General features: G+C 38.5%; 1 protein-coding gene across 1 annotated transcript; it reads right to left on the bottom strand.

Annotated features, from left to right (window-relative positions):
- Window positions 1-720: 720 nt before the first annotated feature.
- Window positions 721-11,061, bottom strand: LOC120283311 (outer envelope protein 64, mitochondrial). Its single transcript, XM_039289958.1, has 15 exons — window positions 11,046-11,061; window positions 10,957-10,960; window positions 10,424-10,840; window positions 10,197-10,349; window positions 9,515-9,639; window positions 8,476-8,601; window positions 6,286-6,468; window positions 6,039-6,180; window positions 4,830-4,998; window positions 4,129-4,263; window positions 3,778-3,978; window positions 3,016-3,143; window positions 2,873-2,924; window positions 1,735-1,804; window positions 721-1,205 (listed from the first exon to the last, which is right to left on the bottom strand). Exons 1-15 carry the CDS (start codon window positions 11,059-11,061, stop codon window positions 1,123-1,125), a joined length of 2,004 nt encoding a protein of 667 aa, XP_039145892.1. The 3' UTR covers window positions 721-1,122.
- Between the last annotated feature and the right edge of the window lie 6,205 nt (window positions 11,062-17,266).

Genomic DNA, 17,266 nt, shown 5'->3' with positions numbered 1-17,266 from the left:
TTATTTAGATAATTCAAGTGAGATGATCACATCTAAAAAACAATAATACCAAGCTATAGTTAAAACTGAATTCAAATTAATCGTACTTATATGATATGATGTTGTTTTCATATTTCCAACAGCTAAGGGATCAAGTAATACACGGATTTCCGTGAGAGCGCTTTACAAGTTACACGTGTTCGATTTATGAATAAGAGCATATTTTTAAGGGTGTGAATAATAATTATGCATAGATGGTCCCCTCACCCACATATGTGAACCCAGCTCTATGTGTTTCGTCAAAGATTGTCCAACATCTCTGTCTTTGAATCTCCACAAGAACACTTCACAAGTGGCACATGTTCGATTTTTGGATAAGAGTAGTATAATTTTAATGGTGTGAACAATGATTGTGCACAGATGGTCCCCCTACCCACGTATGTGGACCCAACCCCCATGTGATCTGTCAAAGATTGTCCACATCCCTGTCTTTTTAGCGGTTGTTTCCATATTGCCAACAATCAAGAGATCATGTAGTATCCGAATCTTCATAAGAAAGCTTCATAAATGGCACATGGTCAACTCATGGATAAGAGCATATTTCTAAAGGTGTGAACAATGATTGTGCATAAATAATCCGCACGTCCGCCCTACCCCACGTGATCCATCAAGGGTTGTCAACATCCTGCCTTTTTAGCGGCCTACCGGCCCACCAAAAAAATAAAAATAAAAATAAAAATAAAAAAATTGAAATCAGGCCGTTCTGATATACTTTCCAAAATTAGCAACAAGATACAATTGATGGTCTTGTGGTGAATCAGAACCAGAATTTGGAATGTTAAAAGAGTCTTTGCACTTTATCAAGGATGCAAGTAAACAAGTATGCATTTAGAACAAGAAGGATACACTTGAAAACTTTCTCTTCCACCTTTCTCCAAACTATACAGCAAGAAAAAAAATTGAAGAAAGGCCTTATATCTTGTGAACATATATTGTCTAGATGGACAAATTAATATATTGTTCTTTGCCCAAAAGATTATGGAAATCTTCATCGGCGTTCAAATTGCAGCTTCTTTCTGCAACAACTATCATCAACTGAATCACAAACATGCAGAATCAGTGTATTGAATTGCATTGTCAACATCAGTCCATCAGTTTCTTCACTCTTTTCTCACCCAACGTTGCAGTTTTGTTCTGTGGTTCCAGAACTAGGGCATGCTTGAAATCTACAAAGAACAAAAAATACAGACCGCGTGAACCTCACGGGCAAAAGAGACTTTTAAAGGATTAAAATGAGTTTACAAAATGAATCAATTTGATCCACTGTTCTACCAACAAAACCTTAAATCTACATACAATGTCATATCCTAGTTCAATGTTCCATGAATTATCCTACAACTCGTTAAGCTGTGAATCACAATGCATTCTAAAAATGTAAAAAATAAATAAATGTAAATTGGAAACATCTGATCCATATCATCCAATGTGCAATCAGCTTGCTTCATTTCATCATGATATACAATTGTACTAGCTAGTTAATTTTCAAGAATGACACACAAGCACATTGTGCCACATATAAATGTACAATAGGTGTGTTTATTTGTCAGCGAGCACATATCCTTTGGACATGTTAAAAGTTGCATTATGGGGATAAAGAATAATTTAGGTAAAAAGAAGGATCAGCCATATAGTAGTTTCAGTAGTGCAGGATATAGCTTATCATTCAAAAGCATATATTTAAAAGGTTATACTCACCTTGAATAGCTTCTCTATAATATCCTAACACTTCTCTTGCAGTTCCCCGTCTTAGGTACGCCTTGACATTCTGATTAGAGGAAAACATATTAGCAACTTAAGATGGCATACACACAATTATTTATGACAGTAATAAGAAAGTCCAGTCATAAACCTTTTGGCATTATATACCAAAGAAAGAAACTAATCTGAAAATAAAATAAATTGGAAGTTAAGAACAAATAATGAACATCAGAATCAGCCTAGAACAAAATTTGTGTAACAAATATTTGCATTCGAAGTTGTGAGTAAAATATTTGGATTCTTTCAAGAAAAACTCCTTATAAATATTGCACAATCTTTCATGGATGCGGAATAAGCACTATGAGAACCTTGGCTTGGCAATTTAGTGGATATATTTTAACAGCCTCCAGCAAATGTTCTCACTTATCAAGTTCAACAATAATAAAAAGAAAAAAACCTCAAGTTTAAATCAGCCTTGTACAGCCATGAGAATTGTTGGTAGAAATGCCTTGTACTCTCCTGTATAAATATGATGAAGTGTAATCTCTACCATTTACTCTCGTGCATAAATATGATGAAGTGTAATTTGACAAAATGCCATACAAAGGCAATTTACACTATCAGAAAGCAGATTACATCACCATCAGATAAGAGTTCAATGAGAAAATAGAGATATTAGATGGTCAATCCTTGAGATCAAGCAACACATACTTACTCCAGGTTGCCTTTGAGAGACAATATTGTTTGCTGGGAGCTAATACTTTTTGACCTTTATTGACTCCTAAGTTATAACAAGCTAATTCATTGGAATCACGGCATGATTCGTGTTGATTGTGTTTGTTGGATGAAAGCCCGACTCTTAATTATCTGTATCAATTGATTGATTTAAGCAATTCCATGGGCCAGCATCCATGTTCACTAATTGGCTAAATGGATCGAACAAAGCTTTCAGACAAAAAGTACCAACTGAACAACAGACTTCTTACTGACATATAGACAGTAAGTTTAGATAATAATGAAACCAGTGACAAAGCACTACGAAGGAAAAGATACTAGGTAAAAGACAACTTTGGCAAGAATATAAACAGCATATATGGTGGAAACACAAATAGAAATTCAACAAGGTAATTCTCACCTTCTTATTTAATGAAATAGCCTGGTTGCAATCTGCTTCAGCCTGTTGGAAGCTGTGCAAAAATTGATCGTGGTCAGAATGCAAAGTCCCCTAAATCTAAAAGAATTAGCAGAGCAGATACATATTAAGAGGGATCCATATACCATCCAAGTTCCAAATAAGCAGCAGCTCTGTTTGAGTAATAAGTTGCATTTGTATCATTTAATTTGATAGCTTCAGAGTAGTAGTTAACAGCCTTGTTCCAATGTCTTAATTTGAATGCGGCATTCCCCTAATAAAATGTTGCATAAGTACAATAATTAAAATGCAAATATCTTTGTATAGTTACTGAATTCCAATTGTTACATCAAAATCTCTTCATGTGCCTTTTCAACTTCCATATTGAAATAAATTTGCCAGATCTCTGGATGCATTGGTTGAGAGCTACAGTGAGTTCTGTGGAAGCTAATTTTACAAATCCATATGCATGAGCTTCCTGGCCTTCCTTCGAAGCACAAATTGTAGATAATTTCATGCTTCATGACCATAGAATAAGATATAAAGAGTTCAAAAGCAAAATTTAAAAGAACAAATGACAAGGAATGAAGAGAGGATGGTAAGTGCACCACATTGGAGCTCAATCAGGTCCACAGTTTGAATGCGGCATAGAAAATAAAGATCAAGTACATCAAACTCAAGGAAGCCTCATTTATCACAGAGATGAAAAAGAAAGAGAAAAAAAAGACTGGTATAGGCCAACAGTTGACAGATATCAAAATGAAACAGACAAACTGAAGGACTTGTTCCTTTGAAAATTGATTATGAATCTTGAGGACCAAAATTAATTTATGTAACAGGTACTATGAAATACTTCATGTCATCCTGCGAACTAAAAAAACAAGCAACATACTAAAAAAAAAAAAAACCTTTTCTTTTAGTAGTTCTGAGGCATCCAAATCCCCATTAGCATCTGGTGCCAGTGGAAGGTTTGATGCAATGCTAATTTCTTCTTGAAGACCAGGATACATGTCCAAAACAGTATCAAGAAGGAACCTGTCAGCTCCATGTGCTGCTACAAATGATACTGATATAGGATAACCATCATGTTTCCCTAGTGGAATGGTAACCTGAAAGAAAAGCAGAAACAGAGAAATTATGCACCTCACTCTATAAATTTAAACAAAATTTAAGTGAAAACTCCAAGACAATACATTTTTGCTACTTGCTATATATAATTCTCTAACAATATATATATATATAACAGAGAGAGTTAATACCTGACAACATCCAGACATCCCTGCAATGCTCAACAAAAAGGACTGGCGACCCTCGAACTCAGGTAACAGTTTCTTTCTTGAATGACACTTCAATGGAAAATCAGAGGTGGTCGGAATCACCAGAATTCCATCATCCTGAAGGAAATAGGAAAAAAACAGTGTAAAAAATATTTTTTTTAATAATACAAAACTATATCAGAAATTAGGAAACAAGAGGGAATTAAACCAACAAAAAAAAACTAATTTCTGCCGTCTGTACATATCATTTCCCAGAGAGATTAAGCAAAATTCACCAATCCAACAATCCTGAGGAAATTATAAATTCATATTGGGCTGGTACATAAGTAAGTCAAGTCAACAGGAAACGTTCCTCATGATGTATGATGTGCAGGTTCAGATCCTTCTCACCGATGTTCAAATTATTGGAATCGCAGAAAATGAAACTTGGATCAAACATGCCTAGCCAAGGGCTTCATTTATCTATCTTTATAATATTGTTCACTTTATAACTAACATGAAGAATGAAAAATTGACTGCATGGAATTTTCAAATTGAACACTATTTATAGAAGATCCACAAGAATAACAACATAGAATTAGCATGACTAAAGCAAGCAGTGACTTGATGACTAACAATCTAGGAAAAAAAAGTATGACAGGTACTGAAAATACCATCCATAATTGCAATTAACATATGAATACCTTGGTAAGGCTTTTTAGGGCAGCTCGTAGTTCTGTCCGAACTTTATACAAAGATTTAATATCTTCACATGATGAATTAATTGCTCCAAGCACTTGAGTAGAGATATCAAGACCTATCCTAGGCTTTACAGAGTTAAACCATCCCGCATGATTCATTCTGAACTCATATCTGCAACGGATATTTATCAAACATCTGTCAGGGTGTGACAAAATAGTGAAAAAAAAAAAAGGTTTTGATTGAGAGAACTTCAAGAATAAGCAATGCAAGCCAAATCTTTCACATGTACTGTATACCATAAGCATCAAATATATGAATAAATCATCAGGATAAAATGACAAAAGTACCCATCTACAGCAGCCAGATTCCATACATAGATTCACAATTACAAGGAAATTAAAGGTGGTCTAATGCATACAATTCTTAAAGCAAAGCTAGCATTTAGTAATTGGAGACAAATGGTTGCATATGCTAATTGGCAACTGCATACTACTAAATGTAAGTTGGAAAGATAGAGATCATCTAAGAAGGGAAAACAAGACCCCCTCTGTGAAGAGAGAAAATCAAAATTCTTCACATAAAAGGTCAAGATACTGCAGTGCATGTATTATCACTGATAACAGAAGCTATGCAATTCTTCCCATCAAAGTCAACACTTTTCAGCTCAAGTAATTAATGTCATTTGATAAAAGTCGATGGAATTGATAGTGAATAAGGTCAGAATAAAGGCATTATTTTCTTAAGTTGTCCATGACAGGAGAACAGAAGGAAAAGACATTACAACCCAAAAAAATGCTTTGGTTGCTATATTTTGTTTCTTTGGATAATAGTTCCTGCTACACACTCATATTTAGAAGGTGCAACAGAAGGTGAATAATGAAGTAAATAATGATGGTTTGACCTTTTTATCAGAAACTTGCTTTTGGACAGATGCTTCAGACATTGCAACAAGCCTACACAATACAAATTATCTAATCACTGAGAACAACTGGACTGTATCGAATCTCACAAGCAAGTGGTAACTGATGATCACAAGACTATAAATAGGATAATTGGCCTCGTTTCAATCACTTGTCTTAAAAAAACTTGAAACAATTTAGATTTGCTGCTACCAATAACAAAACAAACATCTCTCAAGGAAAATCACATCACATATAGGCAAATGAGATGGAAATATGGGCTATCACATCAAAAATAACTTGTAAACACACCTTTGCAGTAATACCATAACCTTTGAGAGAGCATTAAAAGTAGATTTTCCTTGTTTTAACACAGATGGCTCATTAAATCCCTTTAAACTTGGTACATTAGAAGCAATATACTGACCAATATTCATATGTTGCGGCACCTGGTCTGCACAACCAATAGAGTCGGCAAAAATTAGGTCATAAATCAATAAATCCCTTTGCACCTCACCCTCCAATTAGAACAGAACTTGCGTAAGCATATCAAACTTACATCCTGATAATTTTTCAGCAGCTTTGCGCACAACATGCAACGTTTTCTGTTTAGGAACCTTAGAAAACTGAAAGCAATCATCAACAAAGATCAAGCGCCTTTCACGCCTTGGGCCCCCAGAAGTTGCTTGTAATAAAATGGTCCCAACACGATGTAAGATAAAAGGGTCTCTAGCTAACAATCCTGGAATATTTCTCAAATGATGGAAACAAATGTTAATATGGAATTATGATAAAGGAAAAAAAAAAGGGATTGTTTGAAACTAAAAAATGGAATTGCGCATGCATAATTAGATAGTCAAAAATGACAATTTGTGCAAGGTAGACTTCATAGTCGGCCAAAGTTGTGTTTGCCATGGCTTTCAGTTTCTATCAAGTGTCTTCTATTGTCATTAATTTGTACTACAAAACCCACATCCACCATTGACCATCAAAATGCTCCTTATATTCAGCAACAAGTTCAAAAACAGTTTATGACACATGCTTCAATTCTTACAATGTAGAAAAAAGAGAAAGAAAAAGCCTTCAGAAAGAAACAAATTTGAGAGCTTTTTTAAAGAAATTCTCCAGGAAAAACACAAACACTAAAATCCAAATATCTTCTAGAAGCTTTTGCAATACATAGAGAAGAAGAGATTATAGCCTGAAGCAGAACTACTAAGACTTGCATGACAAACATTCATCACGGTCACAACAGCAACATAATTCAAGGTCTTTTTAAAAACTAATAACAGCACACCTTTATTACATTTTTCTCACATTTCTCTTATGTTACGTGGGGGAAATAATATGCTTTCACATTAAGTCTAAAATGCATTAATGACGCACAATACCATTCGAAAGATGCAAGAGAGCAGAGTTCTGGTACAACATACCACATACAGAAACATACATAGTACAAAATAAAAATAATTAAGCAATCCAACAATCTGTATCACTACAAGTAGAAGCATGGCCAAATATGAATCCACAAAGGGGCTGCTTGATTTGAAGTAAATGGGTTTGTAATGTAAGTGGATTCACATGTGAGTACAAATACATCATTATAAACTTACAATTGTGCTTGATTGGTTAGATACAAGTGGAAAAATAATATCTATCTCAGCTATTTTATTGGTTGACTTGCAACTATAATAATGTAAATAGTATTATTTTAAGGTTTGGATTGGTTGGCCCAAAATTAACTGTAATCCCAGTCCCAAAAATACGAATTATAGGCTTATTTTTAGTTTTAAGCTGAACTTGGGCCTGAAATTTGAATTTTTTTTTTTTTTTTAAGATCTAAACCAAAAGCCAAACCAGACGTTAAAATATACCGAACTTTGCATAGACTTGGCTAGCAACTCAATTGAAGTCCAAAATAGATCAACTAAAATGACTTCCATGGACGTAAGGATCACGCTTTCTTTGAGCCCTCAATCAATTTTACAAAATCAGGTTGAAGGTAAAAATAATTGGTCTTAAGTTAGACACTCACCCTTTACAAGCTCACAATGTGTTAGAAAGCCAACATTTTGACTTGTGGTCAATTCATTTGTTGATTGGAATGCTGAATTTGGGTAATAAGTTTAGTAAGTGAACTTCACTAACACCCACTACTAGGTAACCAAAAAAGTCCCTAACCTGAAATGGGCTCTGAACCCCAGAACTTAGAGAGGCTACAAACAAAACAAAAACAGATTGGAAGCAAATTTCTCCCATCATTGGTCAGATGTGAGGAAAAATGCCTATAAAGTTAATGTATCTACAGGGAATTGGCACACGAGTTATATACAGCACAAACAATGATATGCTTGCAGGATCTCTCGTCAACAAGTTCCAACAATGGATTGAGGTTACTCTGAGCATTGAATTAATACTTGAAAAATAAATCCAAGTTTGATATCCTGATCAGCTTTTATAAAAGAGCCGGCCAACATTAGCTATGGATAGATAGAGGTTAATAGAGTACCATAAACAGGCTAGGAAATTTGGCAACCATGCTTATCTTCTAACATGTTTCAACAATAGAACAACAACAAAAATTTAGCAATGAGAAGCACATCGCATTATCACATAAAAATGCTTACAGATGTATCAAAAGCTGCGAATTGGAAGTATGCGTAATTACATTAACAACCGACAAAACACAAAAAAATTTATCAATCGTAAAAACTGAATAGAGTAACTGTAATGGTGATTCGTCACTCACCAATAGTATCTAAACTTTGCGTGTTTGTCAGAAGCCCAATAGTCTTTACAACACCATGAGAAGGTCGGAAGCCAAATATTCCGCAAAAGGATGCTGGGATCCTCACACATCCAGTTGTATCAGAACCTACACAAACATAGATGAGTCATATATATAAATGGGCATTGTAGAAACAATGTTCCATGCCAAGTGCCGAAAAGACACCATAGGCAGTTTTCATCACATTGCAAAAAGCAGCTTAAATACAATTACAAAAACAGAAGAGTTGGAAAGAAATTCCTTTTTTGGATAAATTTGTTACTACGACCTGCACTCTGAAGGAGAAACAAAGTACATTCAATTAAATCAAGAAAAGACAAAGTATTTACAACTAAATCACAGCATATATGTGATAACATAGAACGATAAATGTGCAGTGGCTACCTGGACTTACTAATAATGGAAACAAAAGAGAACACCAAAGTAAAGATTCAAAGAATTAAAGCATTGAGACTCAAGATTAGTAACCAAGGATGATTATAACTACCAAAATAAGATACATGCAGATTTCTTAATTTATTTTATGAGAACTGCTTTTGCAATCCAGTCATTATTTGAACTTAAACAAGTTTATATCCAACCACATGCTAAAGCATGGTTCTGGGGTAGATAGCAACACCGCAGCTCACCCATGGAAAGTGTTTGTCGTATTTCTAGTTCAATTTTCAGTAGAAATGCAGTTTTGTTATATATGAGTCATTGAAAATCACAATCAGGACAAACGTAGTTATGTACAAATGCCTTAGATAGGCAATATCTCTATGAAACGCAGATATAGGACAAAGAACGAGATGTAAAACAAAACCATCTAGATCACTTCAGTCGTCTATGATCTAACTATCAAGAATGCTGAGCAGATAAAAATTTGAGCAAGCAGATAATGCCCCCCAGTGGGAGATCTTGGTTGCTCCCATCAAGGTCAATATTCAGTCATTCAGATATGGACCAAACATGATAAGGTAAGTGATTCTATAATATCCATATAAATCCAAGCACGTACTGAGCGCAAAATCAACCAGTCCGGCAGCAACAGCCACTGCAGATCCACTTGATGAACCTCCGGGGATATGAGATGGTAGTTCTGGATTGATTGGAGTTCCATAGTGTAAATTCTCACCTGTGACTCTGTAACAAAGAGTTAAACAAATCAATATTGACTAGATACCTTTTCCTTTGAAGTCAATATCATTGGAAGCAGAGCATCTTATGGAGGTAAAACATTTTGGAAAGGAACATCATTCAAGGGAAACAGCTAAATATACCAAAATATAAGTGACATCACTTTGCTAAGTGTGCTTCCCAAAATTATACCTCATTGATAACACAAATGCAGCATAGAATGTGAGCCAAAAAAACATTGCTTTTAAAAACATATGGACTCGAGAATCAAGAAAAAGGAAGCCGTTGACAAGGACATCCATGTTAAATCAATTAGAAGCAATTCCTCCTTGTTCCCTTCTCTCGATTCTCTCAATCCAAAAAGAGTACCAGAGATTCTGTATCCAAAAGAATTACCCCAAGACCAGTACAATAAACCATTATATTGAAAAGCATCAACCCAAATCACCAACAAAACCCAAGACTGATCAAAGCATAAAAGACAATCAAATAAAATGTAGCAAAAGGATGACATTGTTCGTCAAAAAGAATAAAAAAGATCATATGGAACAAAGATCACCCACCCAAATCCCAACTCATCCATGATCGTCCTTCCAACACAGGTAGCCCCATTTTTCAGCATCAATGTGACAACAAACGCCGTCTCCTTCGCTGGCTCGTGCGTCCTCTTCCAGTCCGGGTTCCCGAACCCAGAAACAAACTCCTTTACATCAAAACTAACCACAAGAAACCAATAAAATCAAATCAAACCAAGCAAATCACCAAAAATAAATGAGAAAAATCCACCCACTTGTCGGAGACGGCAAAGGAGAGGCCAGAGAGGGAAAGGCGGGCAGCTGGGAGAGGTGGTTGGGGATAAGGTGCAAGTTCAAAGCGCTCGATGAAAGCCCCGAAATCCTTTGAATCTCTGGGCAATCCCCTCCGCCGGTGATGACGGCGGGCTGCCTCAGCGAGGATGAGGACCCCGGCGACACTGATCCCGATGACGATCCATGTCCTGGCGCTCGAGGGGACCGCGATCCTCCCCAGCTTCGCGTGCTTGGAGAGCTCCAGCTTCGACGCCGGGGGATTTCGATAGAGAGAAAACGAAGGCCTTTTTGAGCGAGAAAAATGGAAGGGTTTTGAGAGGGTTTTGGAGACCAAGAACGAAGAGGAAAGAGCAAAAAACGAGAATGTGATATATTGTTCCGACGGAATAATGAAAACGCTATATATGTCGCACGTGTGTTGTCTGTAATTTGGTGTAATTTTCACTGTGTATTAAAGCACGCAATGCCATGTGTCGGGTTTAGCTTAAGTAGAATGAACTGGAAAGCAAAATACCAGCCTTGAAAAAAATAGAACGTTAATATGATATTTGTAATAATTAACCCATTCACCAAAGACACTTGTTTAGTTTTTTTTTTTTTTACCTCCACCATGAACCATTACCCTGTTTAAAAAAAGCAGGGGTTTATATAAATTTTGACAGTGCAAATAAAGATAAAGATATATATATCATGGGCGTTGGAGCTACATACTAGCATACTTCTCACTTACGAAAAATGTCTTTATCGCATGATTTAAAGCTATCATTTTATTTAATTATTTGGTTTGAGTGGTTTTTTTGGGAGGAGAAAAGCAACTTAAATTTAAAATTAGTGGAAATTGCCAAAAAAACCCTTTAAGTTTGTAAAATTCCAAAAACACAGATTAGTTTCTCGATCACAAAACCCCTCATTTTTAAAAGTCATGTTTTTCAAACCCCCAGACCACTGTAGCGGATGTGAGCGGGTGAGTTTCAAATTTTTGGACGAAAATGCCCTGCATGGGGGAGTCGTGGTAGCCTGACCATCTCGGCGATTTGAGAGGAGGTGGGCGGTTTTCCGTAGGGGTAACCCAGGAGGCCAATTTATTGGGGCAGTTTACTTTGCTTTTCTCGACTCACGTCTTGACTTTTCCATTTCGATGCATCTCCGAAGTTATCTCTGCGTGAAGCCTCTGTAATTAGCATTTCATGACTTTTTCCTTTTCCACCGATATCTCGAAGGAGAAGTCCCCTGTGACTAGTTGGCGTTTCGTGAGTTTCTGATCTAAGGTATTGAGTATGGTTTTATGTTAAGCATTACATTCTACAAAGAAAGATTTTTTTCGGTTTTGTTTTGTGCTCACTGTTTTTGTTGGAAGATATTGAAGTCTGCGAGGGGGATTTCTCGGTTTGGGGGTTTTGTTAGTCTGCGGGGAGATTTCTCGGCTAGGGGTTTTGTTTTGTTTTGTATTTTTCAGTATGTATCGCTCTCGAAATAGTTTTTCGATTGTTATGATTTGTGTAATATTTATAATGTACATTTCCCACTTTCGTTTGATATGGTTGCGATTTTACTAAATGAGGGTTGGCGTTTAAGAAATGAGATGTTCTGAGTTTAACATTTGTTGTCTCTGTTTAAAAGTATTCTCGTCTCGTTTTAACAAAATGGGTCTCATTTAACATTTTATATCTACATTTAATAAGCGAGAGTTCTAGGTTTAAAACCTTATATTTTCAAAAGCTTAAACTTTTTGTCAATCTGCGTGTTGAATGTGTTGTTATTATCGCGAGGCTTGTGATTATGGCGGTCGACCTAGTTAATGGGCGTTGCTATTTGACCGGTTGTGGAGACCTTAGGGCTGAATTGAAAGTTAACATGGCCCTCGACCTTTGGGAGATTATTCGAAGGACACCCGTTTGCGGCGTTGATTTGAGGTGGAAGCCATATACCAGAAAGGGCCCTTCTTGATTCTCTTTTTTGCAAAAAGTGCGATGGTCGCACGATAAATTCGAGGATCGGGAAAACTGCTTGAGTTTTCGAGACCTCGAGATGTGGCCCTCGTTCTTGAGTGCGTTGCGATGGCGGCAGCGATGGTCTTTCGGAAGAAGAAAAACGGTCGGCGTTCGAAGGGCGGTATCTATCAAGACCTACGAGAGACAGGAGACTCCATCGAGGCACTGCAGGTGCAGACTTGTTCGACGAGAGGGAGAAGAAGATAATTTTTGTCAAACTCACGATGGTGTACCTCATGGGGGACGATCCTCTTCCCAAAATACATCAGTGCTCGGTTCGAGCTGGATGCGTTGATTACGTCGATGATCTACCGGCCGTGGGAGGCGATCTGGCGTGGGCGCGCGCGGCAAGTGGCTTATGGAGGATATTCCATGGCGGCGCAGGGTGCGAGATAGATCTGTGGGAAGAAGACCCTGACACGAGAGTGCGTTAAAGGGGTTGCTCGGTCGCGCTTAGCGTGCTGGTTTTCTGGTGGCCGGGAGCAGGGGAAGAAAGTCCGTTTAGCGAGATCCCAAGGATCTTTGTGCTACGGTGAAAGTACTTCAGGGAAGCAAGCGGCGGTGAAAAGCGAGCTTAGTCGTCGCTCGATGGAAAAGAGGGTAATAAATCATGGACTGATGTTTAACATAAGTCTTTAATGTTTTAAACATTTTATTTAAGCGTTTAACTTTAGTATTCTGAGTTTAACTCTTATTCAAATCTTGGTTTTAAATATTTTTGTTCTCCGTTTAATTATATTCTATAACGTTTTAAATATATAAACACTCTGTTTAAATATAGTTTTTATAGTTTAAAATGAATGATCTCATTTGAAATTGTTTGGTTTACATATGTTAGTTTCTGAAAATTTGGATTCGGCGAATCTTTGAAGAAAATATTTGTTGGGGCACAGAGCGGATGGATGCCAGTTGCTCAGGAACCACTTGCTCGAGGGCGGGATGAGAGAGGCGACCCCTACATCGTGCTTGTGCCCTCGGGCCGCCGATTCTCCCTACTTCCCGACCCGCGCGCACGCGTTCCTCGGCCGTGGGAGAGCCCTCCCCTACCCCGGCGAGTTGCAGCAACCCACTCCCGACAGCAGCGGTCCCACGACCATGGCGGCCCCTCACGTGAGTGGCGGCCCACGGTGACGTTAGGCGAAGATGTCACATAACTCTTATGCGAGGCGTGCCGAGATATTGATGGCCAGAGTTTCCTCGACATCAGCTCGTGTGGAGTATTTGGAAGGGCGTTCATGGCCATTGCGCCGTCCTCGAAGCTGAAGCACCGGGACGAGCAGGCGTCGGGTTGGACGACGCGACATCATCGGGAAGGTCGTTCAAAGGCGGCCACATTCGAAGAGACTTGCGAAAAAGAGGAGAACAATCTTGCCTCAGTCTCCTGGCCGGTGACGATGAAACAATGCATGACACCATCGGTGGTGATGTTATTCTTGAGTCAGTCGCAGTTGATGACATGGCCCGTGAGCGGTGGAGGGACGTCGTAGATGATGTGGCCGTTCTTGCAGCGGTTGAGGAAGGTCGTTGACTCTCTTCTCGATGAAATCGTCGACGGTGGAGCCAGTTTTGCCGAGATGCGGTATCGAGATGGGCCAGCGATCCACGAAGATCGAGAACGAGTTAAGGGTGTGTCTCGATGATCTTGTTGTCATAGCACGGTTGAGAAGATCGTCGAGATCAGTTCTTGAGTGGCAGTGATCTGCATGACCCAGCGGGGACAGCGATCCACCGCAGCAAGAACCATGTAGAGAGTATGCTAGCCGGTTGATCTTGTCGGCGAGTCGTCCCGCATCGAGCCGAGACACGATCCCAGCGACAGAACGACCATGTAAGGATGTATACGCGGTTGATCTTTGTCGCCATCGTCCCAGCGTGAAGGAAGATCTTTGATGAAGACCAGAAGCGAGCGAGAGGATGATCGAGGCCCGATCAAAATTGGACGCGGGACGGCTCGAGCTTTTATTCGAAGAAGAAGAAATGGGTTGGCTTTGAGTCGTCTTAACAGATCTGACGGGAGTTGATGAGGATCTTACTCGGCACTTTCCCATGGACGAGGTAAGTGTAACGTTTTTATGATATTGTTTAAAGGTTTTTTTATAGTGTTTAACTATTTCCTAATAGTGTTTAATACCTTTATGTTATCATTTAAGTTTTCTACTTATCGTTTAATTATATATAATATCATGTAATGATTGATAATATCATTTAAATATTTCTGATATGGTGCTTATTATATACAGTTATCGTTTAACCTCGAGCCATCGTGTGGAAGAATAGCCATGTATGTCTTCCTGTGACAAATTATACAGCTGCTTGAGGGGAAGGAGATGAGTGTTCGATGATGTGATGGGCGTTTCGTGTCATGTCATACAAAAAGTCGGCGAAGTCGTATCCTTACAAGAGCGCCTGTCATCACGACTCTTGCTGTTTATGTCAAAGCGGGGCGATGCATGACACAATTATGGCTATGATCGGGGGATCTTTGTCGCTGACCTGCGTGAAGTTCAGATTGTCGTCCCTCAGGTAATCATGAATGGCGCTTCCATGTATCGTCGTCACGGACGATGATAAACAAGAATACGGGCGTTGTTCTTCATGTATCAGAGATCGCGATAAGGACTCGATTGGACATGGTAAGTTCTTTCAATTATGTCAGATTAATATACATTTGGTATTTAAATCGGGTATTCTAAGCTACGAGCTTGCATATCTCGACCAGTGGAATCTATTAGAGCCTTTGTGTGCCGATGTGGATTAAGCAGTCGGCGAGCAACAGAAAATGCCGAGCTGCGTGCGGCAAACCCGAGCGCCAAAAACAAGGAGGCGTCGATTCGGCAGATCTCGTCATCACGGTTTATCGAGCGATCTCATGCGGGTGAGAGATTCTGACTACGCGTGACAGACATTCACTTACCTCAGTTACGGTATGTTACGCGTACAGGAGGAGGCGGTAGGCGTCAGCGACAAGGGTGGTCGTCACGAGCGGGTTAAATTTTGTTTTGAATAACATATCACAGCTATACTTGGTACGTCAATTTTGTTTTTCAAATGTAAAGTCTGGGACCAAATTGATTCGTTGTTTTCGTGTTCGAGAGAACATGACTTGTATATCTTAATGTAAATTTTTGTTTGTTTTGAATTGTAAACCGAGGTTAAATTCCATTCGGGTTTTATTTCGTTGTTTAATTTACGTTGTAATTGTGTATGCATTTCACTTTCATTGTTTAAATATACTATATATCGTTTAAACATCGGGTTTTAAATATTTCAAATTCTGATTGTACCCGTTTAAAAATAATACTTATCTTTGTTTAAATAAATGCACTCATTGTTTAACTAAATATGGAAAGTTGCCCATCAATACTACAATGTTTCTCTTTAGAAACAATGTTTCTCTTTAGGAATATTTCAGATTAAAGGTATGTTACCCGTGTATCGTAAGGAGGGAGGCAGCTGTACAAATTCAATTCATTGTTTTTGTTTTCGAAGAACATGACTTGTATATCTCAATGTAAATTTTGTTTTGTTTTTCAATTGTAAAAGCGAGGTTAAATTTCATTCAGTTTCATTTCATTGTTTAATTTACGTTGTAGTTGTGTACATTTCCGTTTCATTGTTTAAATATACCATATATCGTTTAAACATCGGTTGAAATATTTTAATTACGGTGTATCCGTTTAAAATAACAATGTCTACTATGTAAATACATTCGATTCGTTGTAAGAGTAAGAGTTTAAATGTGGAAAGGTTCCCGTCACTACACAATGTTTCCATCATGTCACGTCGGTTTATTAACAATGCCTAGTCAGTGACGAGTTTCATTCACAAGATAGATCGATTGTGACGGATCCTTGGCGGGCATGCATGATGTAACTCGCTCGGACAGTCAACGCTGCTGACTCGATCCTCTTTCGTCTAGGCCGCCCGAGTGCCTTCTAATCGCAGTGCTAGCGGAAGCAAGCTCACGATTTCCGATCGAAGGCTGTCAGCCGTCGGGTATGGGGAATATAACTTCCTTGTCACGCGAGTTTGCTAATTATCGGCGGTGAAGTACCAGCTCAATAAATCGATGTACGTTGGTGTGCATGCATTATTAGCTGCGCCAACGTATTTCTAGAGGATACCATAAACTTGCCACCACTTCGACATGAACAAGTTCGATGGCGAGATCCGCTGAGGGAGTTCTTTGCATTGGTCGATCACTCGTGAAGCGATCATCGACATAACGACCAACCGCAGATTTTCAGTCGTCTCACAATGATCTCTAACCCGAGATGTATGTCGGGCAGTAAGTAGGGTCTCCCCGATTTGTTCAGCTTGCTCACGCCGTTTACATAACATGCGCATCAACTTGAACACAGCAAATAAGGTTAAACAAAAGGCGTTGATGGTTAAATAATTAAAGTCAACATGTTTAAACATTATTGCATTATTTAAACGGAAATGATTAATATTTAAAAAGTCAGAACGAGTGTAATTAAACAAAGATTGAGAATGTTTAAAGGGTAATACTAAATGTTAAGTGTAAACCAACATTCGCAGACCTTATGGAGTCGACCATTTTCGCTCACGGTAAATAACGAGCTTCCTTGATCCAAGCATTGAGCGACTCGCGACGTTCGAGATACATCTCACCCCAACGATCACCTCCGAGCAGATAATTCGACCAATGTGCCGTATCCGATTTATTAATCAACAGGTGATGAGGCTTCGGTGATATGGCTCGCAGATTCATTCACTGTATCAGCCAAATCTTTTAGCCGTGGATGCCCACGCAATGCGGAAACATATGACAAACGACCTCCTCCTCGATGCCTTCCCAAGTCTGGCGTT

This window comes from Dioscorea cayenensis, chromosome 19 (assembly GCF_009730915.1).
Source record: "Dioscorea cayenensis subsp. rotundata cultivar TDr96_F1 chromosome 19, TDr96_F1_v2_PseudoChromosome.rev07_lg8_w22 25.fasta, whole genome shotgun sequence".
In the NCBI taxonomy this organism is placed as follows: Eukaryota; Viridiplantae; Streptophyta; class Magnoliopsida; order Dioscoreales; family Dioscoreaceae; genus Dioscorea; species Dioscorea cayenensis.
The sequence above is the reverse complement of the archived record's forward strand: the minus strand, read 5'-3'. Positions and strand labels throughout refer to the sequence as shown.

Bases quoted from the DNA above. Each gene is read 5' to 3' on its own strand.
- LOC120283311 (XM_039289958.1), bottom strand. The intron at 6,469-8,475 runs GTGAGTGACGAA...GAAATATTCCAG, and splicing joins GCAAAGTTTAGATACTATTG to GATTGTTAGCTAGAGACCCT. The intron at 3,144-3,777 runs GTTTTTTTTTTT...ACATTTTATTAG, and splicing joins CAGAACTACTAAAAGAAAAG to GGGAATGCCGCATTCAAATT.